The sequence below is a fragment of the Macadamia integrifolia genome, chromosome 13 (assembly GCF_013358625.1).
Source record: "Macadamia integrifolia cultivar HAES 741 chromosome 13, SCU_Mint_v3, whole genome shotgun sequence".
Lineage (NCBI taxonomy): Eukaryota > Viridiplantae > Streptophyta > Magnoliopsida > Proteales > Proteaceae > Macadamia > Macadamia integrifolia.
The window spans coordinates 23,770,539-23,782,657 of NC_056569.1; the positions used below are offsets into that span (position 1 = coordinate 23,770,539).

At 37.2% G+C, this 12,119-nt stretch overlaps 1 protein-coding gene across 1 annotated transcript in view; it reads right to left on the reverse strand.

The window, feature by feature from the left end:
• Positions 1 to 5,048: 5,048 nt before the first annotated feature.
• Positions 5,049 to 12,119, reverse strand: part of LOC122060044 (ribose-phosphate pyrophosphokinase 1-like) — an 11,806-nt gene continuing 4,735 nt past the window's right edge. The window contains exons 3-9 of the mRNA XM_042623188.1: positions 11,030 to 11,278; positions 10,068 to 10,211; positions 9,762 to 9,929; positions 7,564 to 7,633; positions 7,098 to 7,179; positions 6,083 to 6,242; positions 5,049 to 5,571 (exon numbers count right to left, since the gene is read on the reverse strand). Of these exons, the coding sequence (XP_042479122.1) occupies positions 5,533 to 5,571; positions 6,083 to 6,242; positions 7,098 to 7,179; positions 7,564 to 7,633; positions 9,762 to 9,929; positions 10,068 to 10,211; positions 11,030 to 11,278 (912 nt within the window). The 3' untranslated portion in view covers positions 5,049 to 5,532. The remainder of the gene's footprint in view (positions 5,572 to 6,082; positions 6,243 to 7,097; positions 7,180 to 7,563; positions 7,634 to 9,761; positions 9,930 to 10,067; positions 10,212 to 11,029; positions 11,279 to 12,119) is intronic.

The following is a 12,119-nucleotide window of genomic DNA, read 5'->3' on the forward strand; positions in this document are numbered from 1 at the left end:
TTTGACATGTAGTCGACACCATGTATAGTAGATAATACAAGACCAAGGAAACGGTCTAAATTTTGATTTTGAAAACTCGACTAGGCCGGATCGACCAAAACGGTAAAAACCTAAATACTTCACTTTCTTCTTCTTCTCCTCCCTCTTTACCTCTTCTGGTCACACGAAAGCAAGCCGTAGTCTCCCTCTGCTGCGTCCTCTCTCTGCTCTTCCTTGACTTCAATATCCTTGATGCTTTTGACTTCTCTTCACCCAATATCCCTGTCAATCTAGGACTAGCCCTTGTGGAAGCTCTGTTTCAGTACCGAATTGTAAGTGTATAATCATTCTGATAGGCTCAGTCACTCGGTCCCACCATACCCTTGGAGGTGATTTTCATTGCATATTTTTACTCCCTCTTCATTGTCCTGGACATCATTGCAAATTGCATGTTATTCGAGTGTCTTAAATCAAGTTCTCATATGGACCTTGAGTGCAAATATGTTTACCTTGAAGGGATTCAGGGGAAGAAGATTGTAGCACTATCACATACTAGAAGAATTTGCAAGAACTACCCTGAAGAGCTTTGTTATGGACTCATTTTTTTGTTTCAGTATCGACTGAGTCTTTCTTCTTGTAAATGGATACTTTGTAAGCAGTTTCATAATTTTCATTATCAGGGGCTTTTGTTTCTTTTCTTTGGATGGTTTTAAATCCTGTGCAGTAGAAAGGGCAAGAATGCCCAATGCCAAATTTATGACACAATCATTATCAAGTAATAAAATAATTCAAACACTTGATATATCTGTATTTAGTATTTATTCATTCAGATCCAAAATTACTGATCGACTTAGGTACTAGTACAACATCAAGGTTCTCTTTTAGTCTTGATGGCAAGAGCTGAGAATTGTCTATTGTTCACAGACAAATTGAACCTTTTGATCATGAATAAAATAATATCAAGCTACCCTTGATATCAACCAACTTGAATTAAAAAAAAAAATTTCTGCCTGGATGGCCCTTAATATCCTTTAACAGGCAAGATGGTGTCTTTGTGCAATAAAATCAATAATACGCCCCAGATGGATAAATAGAAGAATTTTTGCCATTCAATTTGAATATCCCTGTGTGATCTTTTAAGTTTTTTACCTTGGGGAGCCAAAAGATTGCCAAACCATGAGCATTGGATGGACCCCCCAGCAGAAGACTTGTCATGTTTATATTGTTCTTATTATTATTATTTTTTTTAAACAAGTGCACCACTTTATTCAGCAAGATTTGCTTTTATTATTTGATACATGTGCAGTCCAGGCCTTTGAACAGGCAAGAAGGTGTCTTTATCCATCTGGGTTTTCCTTCGCTCAAACAGAATAGGGTAAAGAGGGAGAAGAAGAGGAAGAAGAAGAGAGTAAGAGACGACGCAGCAACAAAGCTGCGGTTTTGCTTCCTCCGACCAGAAGAGAAGACGTAGCAAAGGGAGTCTACGGCTTGCTTTCATGTGACCAAAAGAGGGAAAGAGTAAGAAGAAGAAGAAGAAGAAGAAGAAGAAGAAGAAGAAGAAGAAGAAAGTGAAGGATTTAGGTTTTTTTACCGTTTTGGTTGATTCGCCTGGTCGAGTTTTCAAAACCAAAATTTAGACTGTTTCCTTGGTCTTGTATTATATACCATACACGTAACGTTGGTTAGGTGTCAAAATCCTGAGCAGCCTCCACCAAATTCCGCCAAAAAATGAGGCAGCAGAAGAGCTCGGTCCTTCATATTAGTGGTTTCTGAATATAGATCATAGACATATAAGGAAAGTTTGTTAGCGGAAAGAGAAGACGTAAGAAAAATGATTTCTTATTGAATGAACCGATCAACTTGCTGTCGACATTTAATTTATTTTCGATTAGTCAATTTTCACAAAAAAAAATCTGACATATAATAGTAAGGGAAGACAAGAGGTGAGGAAAGTGATTCTAGATTAGTCGAGAGAGAGAGAGAGAGAGAGAGAGGTTAGGAAAGTGATTAGATAGGAACTTAATTAAGAAGACATGGAAAGGGAAGTCTATTGGCTGATGTCGCCCAATTGCCACATCCCCATGAGGTAGTTGGACTAGTGGCAGTTTTCTACCTTGATGGTATATAGGGATTGACTTATGATAAAAGGTGCAGGGTTATGGCTTCACTATGGCTTTAATGCAATTCCATGAGAAATGTATCGAGAAGTCACATTAAACATCCATCACCACAGGTACAAAACTCCGCACCTGAATCTGTCAATTACTTTTTTAAATTTTGATTTTGTTATTATGATTTGTGTATCTATTTTTAATTCAGGTCATAATATTTGTGTTAGACGACTTCTTCTTATATAAAGGGAAATGCATCTCATTGACAATCGTTAGGGGTTTCTTTCTTGGAGTGCAGCAGACACAATTAAAGGGATGAAGCATCAAAGAAGTTCAAAGCAATTCTGAAGAATTACACTTCTTTTTTTTTTACCTTACAACAATCTCATGGCTTTGGATCTATGATATTTTCCCTAGTCTCTCTTTTTGGCTCAGGTCTAAGAATGAAGTGGTTGTTTTTTTTTTTTTTTTTTTCTTGCCAATATAATTTGCAATACTATGGTTAGGAATCTTTTATGGCCATATTTAAGCCACATAATAATGTTTTTACATCTTTATTTTAATGCATTTCTTTCTTCTATATATAATAAATAAATAAATAAACATAACGAAAGTGCACCACATCATCATCAGGGTTGGACAACGGTGTCTGAAGGCATGACGTTTGGACAAAGGTAAGTGATCCTCACTTATATTAATTCCTCTATGGGATTGATCACCGCCTTCATGGTAAAGGGAAAGAAAGGATGACATAGAGAGACAAAGAGATTTAAATTTAAATTTTGATATGTTTTTCAAAAAAAAAAAAAAAGTTAAAACAAAAAAGTGGTACAAGCAAGCCACTTACCCACCCTATTTATATATATACATATTCACTAGTAAACTTGTATTATCCACTCTATTTATATTTACATATATACTAGTAAACTTGTACGCATGTGTGGGCATTTGTTAGGTGGCGGAGGCATCGAAGATATACAAATATGGACAGTGTCTTTATATTGTTGGAATGAGGGTAAGATTGGGTTGGATACATCAATGAAGGGAATTTTAAAACAGAAAAGAAAAAAAGTTTAGAAAAAGAAAACCCGATGTTATCAAATCATTGTAGGTAACATACTTGGTTAATCCTAAATTTATTATACTATGAATTATTTTTGTCCACCTGTAGGAGGAAACCTTCCTTTATAAAGAGGGAAAATAGAATGACGCTGCATATAAAGAACTAGAATAAAGTGGACGAAATGGATCCACTGAAAAAAAATGGATATGTGGATGGGTACATCCAAAGTGTTATGTGATCGATGTATTCATATAAAACTCAAAGAAAATTTTTACAAGACAAGCATAGGATCAACAATGATGTATGAAGCTAAACGTTGGCCAGTGAAAAAACAACATATAAACTAACGTAGCGTAGTCAAGATGAGAATGTTGATAAGAATGAGTGGTAAACATGGTTTCAAGTATCAGTCTGGGATTGGCTATATCAGATTGGTATCGACTGAGATTGATCCCCGATCCGATACCACTCTAGATCGGTTATCCAAATCGTTTCAGGGGTAAAATAGCAAAAGAATAGTACTTTTTGTAAAAATCAAGAATAAAATAGACCGATACCCACCAATCCGATCTAAATCGATATTGGTCTTTGCCAATACCGATACCATCCCCTAAATCCTTGGTGGTAAAACTATAAAAGACAAAATAAGGAATGAATTTAAACTAATTTAGGAGTAACTCTGATGCATGATAATTGTGGGTTGACTTGTACTATTATAATATAGTCTAGAAATTTCATTCAAAGAAGTGATAAACATACAAACAGATTCAAAATTGTTTTTTTCTGGATGTAGTAAGCCTTGTAAAACTGAAATGCCAAACCGGTAGCTATCATTCTGATAATCTGATTGGTTTCTTCTAGCAGTCCCTGATCAGTTAATTATTGCTCTGATCTCGGTTTTTCATATCTAAAAAATATGAACCGAGTTTTCCCAAGGTCACTTGTGAATGAATTCCCATTCACTGTGGCCCATCACAACCTCAGACAATAAGATGAGCGAAGGAGATCACATTTGGACAATCCCATCATTCAGCCACCAATAAAGAAAAACTTTATCCAAAAAATATTGAATTTATCATTTTTTCTTGCTTCGGCTCACCGGTCAGAGTCAATTACGATCTCTTAGCAGTATTCAAACTTTTGATATGCTGCTTGGTCTTTGTTAATTATATTTTCTCATATAAATATGCTTTCATTGCCATGTATATTTTTGTTGTGGCCTCTTGTGCTAACTATGCATCCCCAATGACATCACCACTTGCACACACAATAGCGAAGATCAACCTAAATACCGCGTGGCGTAGGATGGGCCCAATGCCTTATGACTTACCTATGGTGAAACCACAACAATTATGCTATGTTTGGTAATCAAGAAAAGAAGAGAAAATAGTAGTAAAAAAAAAAAAAAAAGAAGAAAAGATAAAAAGAAAGAATAATTACACAATTATTTTTTGTCTCCTCAAATTTAAAATTTTTTGAATTCTTTTTCTTTTCTTTTCGTCTCCTGATTACCAAACATAGCCTTAGCCTTGCAACTTTGGGTGTATCAGAAAAGTTCAGCCGGTGTACAGTCGTACACTTATCACCATTTGCGAAGGCATCATGAGAGGTATATTCAGACACCTTGATAAAGGTCAACCATGTAGGGACTTAGAGCCGTTATACCTAGGGTGTGCCACACTAACAATAGATTTGCTTGTCAACTTACCCTGTACTTTGTTGGACAGGTTCTTTTCCAGCTCAGATATTGTTCACATCTTGAGCCAACCTGGTCAAACTATGTGGACCTCAATATTGGGACTGAAAGCAAAAAAGATGATGAACGGCACCCAAGAGCATCTTTGTATGCAAATGGGAAAATACATCACTAAACTGGTCCATAAGAGACGCAACAGTGCAGAAAAATCAATTCAAATCAGATGATCTGTGATAGGTACTTGATCTACAACAGTCTCAGTCACTAACAGATAGAAACACATAATTATAGGTATCTTCAGAGGTACAAATAATTTCCACAATCTTAAGTTATATTTTCTGCAATCCACAACAGCAAGGCTAATTTAAGCATACTGAAATATCCATTAATCAGTCGACATTACATATCAGCCATTACCGGAAAAAATATATATATATATATATATGTATCGCTTGTCACACCATTGTCTACTATAGCTTTGGGGAAAATGGGATAGAGAAGGATACCTAATGTTAACTAGCAATGAGACAGCTCCCACACTAAACCCCAAGTTTACAGAGTATGAGAAAGAACACCACAAAATCATTGGGTACAAATTTGATACCCTATTTTACAATCCTTGAGTAATTTACTGGTAGCAGTGAGAGCTGGGAGAGAGTGTACATCACCATTGAGATTTTGTTTCAATCAATGCCCAAGCTCGAAAAGGGTTCAAAGCTACCCTGACAATCAGTAAAACAAAGAAAAAGAAAAAAACAAAAGTCCAACATGAAGCTATTCTCACCGACACAGATTTTCAAAATGTTCGATTAAAATCAAGTAAAGAAGAGCTTGACCATCATGATTAAGATGAACCAGATCAATATTTCATATCAGGTTCTTACTGAAAGGAACAATAGAATTCAAATTTTGGAATGGGATCAGTTTATTGACAGTAGAGTGTAACATTTATAAATGAGGTTAAGGGAACAGAAAAAAGTTCAGTGATTCAAGTATTTTGCTGTGTGATAGATGACCCATGTCAACATGATCTGAGATTCTATTGGAAGAAAGAAGAAATGTAGGATCAATAAAGAGAAAGATGAGAAGAAGGAAGGAGAGAAGCGGCCAGAAAAGGTGGGGTCGAAAAAGGGAGGACATAAGGAATACAAAGTTTACGATGGCCCATGCCTGGATTAAAATTATCTAACGTCATTATCTTAATAACCCAATTCACAGAAAAATGCTACTCACAGAGCAGTCATCATGAACACGCCAAATGGTCTCGCCCAATAGGTTTGCTACAGACAGAACTGTAAGCTGTGGGAAGTAATTCTGCTCCAGCACTGGAATGGTATTTGTAATGATCACCTCTTGAAACAGACCACTTGACAACCTCTCGATAGCAGGAGGGCTGCCAGAGAAAAGAATCAGGAGCAAACAGTAAATGGATGCAAGGACAATATATTGAAATGCATTGAAACTTGACTAGAAAATAATTGGAATAAAACTCCAGCATCTCAGTGTGTGTTAATCCAGTTTTGAGCTGCAGCCCGACGTTATAGACTTGTAAAAGATGGTTCCATTTATATGCACATGCAAGGTATGACAATTGAACATTCAATAGCTCCATTGAATAGAGTGACAGTACATTGAGGCTCAACCTAGTCAGATACATGCAAAGCTACTGAAAGGCTTAGTATATTCCCTTGACTGTCCAAACGGATGTGCAGATTGGATTTATGGTGACAATAAAATGATGGTTGAATTTCTTTGAAGAAGATTTTTTGAACCCATATCACCCATCAAATGGTAAACCACCTATCTTGCTAGATTACATTTTAACATTTCTATCCAGTCAGCTAATCAAATGAAGAAGCACCTTGTTTCTTTCTTCCTGGGCGGCCTGGGAAGTGGGGATGGGGTTGGAGCCAGGAGGGAATCGGTCAGAGATGGACTGGGAACTTAAAGTTGCTGAAATAAAGATCAAGTTTTCTGAAGTTGTCCTGTGGTTCACAACATGAAAGGACAGTTTTGCTACTTGCCAGCCCCCAAAACCACCTATTTATAAGCCAATAAATGGAATACCAAAAGTTTATGAAGAGAAAATGGAAGCATATGAGCAATTTCATTATGACATCTAGAAAAATTATTTTCCCATTCCTAAAATAGGCTTTGCCTTCTGAAATACATAAAATATTTAAAGCCATCCAACAGATTCTTTACAGAAGGCATATATGAGGCATGTAACTTGAAATATAGATGATACCTGAAAACAGCATGTGTGCTACATGCATAGACTTCCCTGGCTCCTTCTTGATGTAACAATTCTGCACCTTTTGTAATAGTCCCTGGAAATTTAAAGCAAATTACCAGTTAAGAAAACAATAAAAAACCATGAGAGAACCCTTAAATACAAGACAGTTAGAAAAACACAAAATAAACTGTATGCATGATCCAACAAAAGAGCACCCTAGAACATCTGTAGTTTAACAGCTTATGGGTGGAGGGGAACTTGTAACAGAATTATCCACTCGTCTCAATATAGTGGAAAATAGGGTCTAGTAAAAAGGTTTCTAAATTTTGATGCATCTACTCCGCAGTCCACTACTTATTAAAATATGTTCACTACCATACCAAGTAACATTAGCAGATTTTTTAATGCACTTGAAAAAAACTTCATTTCTAAAACCAAATGAATATCATACAACTTGATCTGATAAGACTTGACTCACCAGCAGTGTCAATCATGTCATCCACCATAACTGCTACTTTGCCTTTGACATCACCAATCAGATTCATCACCTGCAAAGGAGCATTTAATATATAATTCAGCGATTAGACAGAATAACACAACCCTTTAAAACATATGCTTAAGGTGAAATATGTTTCTTTGGGTTGGGAAAGACTAATATGCCTGCAAATTAGACAGCAGCAGCTCCAAGTTCAAATTTCAAAAATATTTTCCAGTTCAATTGTTCATTTTGTCAGACTTATTTTTCTTAGTCCTAATTCAAGTCCATACTTGTAGGATTTCAATGCAGCCCAGCAAACAAACCCTGAAACCCACCACCAAAGACCAATTATTTAGCCAAGCCCGTTGGTCAGATCCACTAGCCCTTGTTCTAGCTTTATGATAAATCCAACTTTCTCTACATTTACAGCTGTAAGCTCCAAACAACCAGTAAGCTATCCACTTGGCAGAGATGTATGCCCATAAGGTTTATTAATAAAAGACAGGGAATGCTCGCACCACACTCATTAATTGAGTGTGGAGCCACACTCAAACAAGAGCATGAAACTTGGCCACCATGTCCCATCCTCCCCATGCATGCTCATTCCAAGGTCAGGTCAGCATACAGGTTCTGATGGGGACATGATGGCCATGTGTCATACTCCTGTTGGATCATGGCCCTTGCTCAATTAATGAGCATGGCATTAGCATTTCCCATGTTCATAATGGTGCTGTAGATTTTGTACAAGTATTTGGTTTTTATTGGAAAGTTTTTTTAATGTGTGGAAAAAAAAAAAACTATAGGTGCTTCACTTGATTCTGCTGTTATAAATCACATCCATATTCATCTGTAAGAAGAGATGAGTATTCAGGACTTCTTACAAATTGTTTTAGAGTAAGAATTGCGAGCCAACTGTAATCATCTCTTAGTGATGTGTGATTCTGCCTAGTCATGAATAAAATTTTCTAGGTTTCTATTTGCCAATCAATGCTAGGAAACTAGAAGATTGTGATCCATTTTTCACTGAGAGTTTGAGACTAATGTAATCCACTGGAAATTAGCCCCCTGACTTGCATCAGCCTCCTCAGACTTGAACAAAAAAAAAAAAAAAAAAATGTCGAAGTATCCAATTTCACTTTTTTGTTCAGTACTGTCCTAAAGCTTATAAAAATCTGCAGACCTCATTGAAACTTGACTTTGATTAGGCCAGTGCCGCATGGACACAGACATTTGAGTCAGGATACGATGAATGTCAAGTCTAGACTTGGAAAGCTGGTGGAAAAAAAAGGGAATTCAAGGACTAATCCAAAAATACAATACTTAATGCTAAGACCCTGGGATGCCTTGTGAATTGTATGTGATTACATAGGGCACAAATAGATGCTTCTTTTTTGCCACCTTGAAACATTCTATCGGAGAAAATGTAGTTCAAAGAGAATATGCTTTATATTCTTATATGCTTAACAAAAAAGGACAGAAGAAAAAAAAAAAATCTGGATGTGTTGCCCAAGAATTTATAACATAGATTTACCATGAGTGCCCACTTGAACACATGATCCATTTAGAAGATCATGCAGTACTATATTATGGTACAAAACTGCATACAAAATTATCCATTTGCAACCAACAAATAGTTTTGTTTAAAACCTCCCAATCATCCTAGACGAATGAACTCTCCATGAATACTGAAGAATAATACCAAAGTCACTAAATTTCAATACAATGTTTTTCGAATAAATCCTTAACACCTTGTACAGAAAAACAAGGCATGTAATACATAAGAACCCTGATGATATAAAGCAAGTAATGTGGTAGAATGTTGTTGCCACTAGAAGATATCCTAAATCCTAAGGTGAAAGGGGTCTGACCCAGTTGGATAATAGTAGCCACTAGAGCTATTGACCATTTATCTATCTAGGTTGCTATCAACCAAAGGATTCAGTGGATGGCAAGAATCACTTGATTGAGTTAAAATTGGCTTGCAAGATCCCCTAATGGGGCCCGACAAATAGTGGGCATGACACAGATCATGGGCCAAACACCATGTGTACTCATTCCAAACAGTATACCTGATTGATATTCTAAAATTATAATGCTGATACCAGTATTCAAAGTTTCATACAGCAAACATGAAGCAGATTTAAAGTTGACAACTAAAAGTTAAAAGCCATCAGCACAAAAATTCCTCAGAATCCTACCTCTGCAACATTGTGGCCTTGTCGCCGTTTATCCACGATGGCAAGAGGGGCATCAGATAGTTTCTTGGCAAAAGCACGAGCTCTAGCAACACCTCCAACATCAGGTGAGACCACTACCAGATCATCAGAACATATAGTCTTGCTTGCCAGGTAATCAAGAATCACAGGCTACAAGAAAACAAGCAGTAACTTGCAAATCAGTCAAAGCATAACTCAATTCAATTAAGACACAAGAATCTCTCTATAGCAATAAAGCGCAAAATCAATGAAACTGTAGCAAATTCTAAGTAGCAATGGGATAATTACCTGACCATATACATGATCTACAGGAATATCAAAATAACCCATGGACTGGCCAGAATGAAGATCACAAGCAAGAACACGGTTTGCACCTGCTTCTGTAATCAGGTTTGCCACAAGTTTGGCTGCAATAGACTCACGTCCTTGAGTCTGAAGAAAGAAAATCACAGAAGGCTAATATTAGGACCAAAATTCTGAGGACCAATATAATATGGTACAACATTATTTAGATCAGAGACCTGAAAAACTACTACTATTTGACGTGGATTCCTACATCAATAAGACAATGCAAAAGGTCTTTGCATGCTCTCCCATAGGACGGCCTACCTATACAGTGCACCTACTTCTTGTCACATGGAAGGATGATTTGGCCATTATGACCATTGGACAGATAAGGCATGGTCAGGATTGGCCATCTGTCAATTTTCAGAACCTATCATACATTGATCCACCATTGTACTGGCATGCACCCTCTTGGTAATTGTTGATTATCGAAGAATTATTCTGCCTGTCCCTAAAATTTGTGCCCAGTCCAACGTGATATATGGCAGATATTTGGCCTTATAGGAAGGCCTTCCTAGACCGACCATGCTGGAAATAGGTGCCTGGAATCAATCAACACACAACATAGAGTGGATCATCCATGCCTTGAAGTAAGTTGCAAATAGAAAAACTATCAAGAAGAAATATAATGAGATTCCCCAGGCTCAGCATTGGTAAGATCATCACAACCACCTGAAGGATGAGAGAAGTCCATGGATTGAATGGTTTTCTCATCTGATCAGGTTTACTTCTCAACCAAGGATATCCAGGTGGTAGCCCATAAATGGGCAGCCAAACTCCATGCTTGTTCACCACCATTTATTCCGCTTTATGTGGGTTTGGGGGGGGGGGGGGGGACAAACTATAGATTATCCAAGGACTGGTTCAGAGTTCATACCACATGCACACCAAGAGAAGGATGTTACCTTTCTATCTGCTCTAGCATATCCAAAATATGGTATCACAGCAGTAATATTTTTGGCAGATGCTCTCCGACAAGCATCTATCATTATTAAAAGCTCCATGAGATTCTCATTCGCTGGAGGGCATGTGGGTTGAACCAGATAAACATCACATCCTCTGACGCTCTCTTGCAACTGAACATAGATCTCGCCATCTGCAAATCGTTTTATTTTGATCTTTCCAAGCTCCAACCCCATGTAGCATGCAATTTCCTGGGAAAATTATAATGCATTAGGAGAAAAGAAAAACAATTTACCGAGGTCTTAAGTATCCTAATGCATTCACCTTGGGCGTGGGTAAGAACATCATAGAATAAATCAATAGCTCCATGTAGATAATCTATGTATGTATTCAACTCACCAATGCCAAGACGTTACCATCATATATTTTATAAATAAATGGATGGATTTAACAACCCCCCCCCCCCCCCCCACACACACACACAAAAGAAAAAAAAAATCTCCATAGGAAATGAAAATAAAATTGGAGAATAAGATTAGGGCAATCCAAGGGTAGGGGCTGATTAGGATCTTGGTAACAGATGCAAATTCGAGACTTCACAAATCCAACAATTGCATCATGTGTACAAGATATGACAGAGTACGATGTGCTTTTTGGGATGCATAATGGCAGAGGCTGTTGGGTGGTTATTCATTGGAGGGATGTTCCATAGAATCCCCCACAAGAATTAAAGAGATTTTTACCATGGCCCCATATTACATTTGAAAATTAAGGAAGAATCCTATGGAAAATGTTCCAGTTTGCAACCTGTGAAAGTAGATGAAAAGAGAAGACTAGAAGGATATCTGAAGAAATGAAGCAACCAGCCCCATGCAAATATGTGAGCTTCCTTATGATGGATTTGTTGACACCCTGCGTTGAACTTAATGGCTTGCCAAGAGAAGATACTGATTTTCACATCTTTCTTCTATATTATACATCGACTCAGACAGCTAACCTAAAGAGAAAACCTATACTGTAAAGTTTTTCATGAAACTTGGAATTTAGCTAATTTCACCTCCCCGCCCATTCCCCCCATCCCCCCCCCCTCCC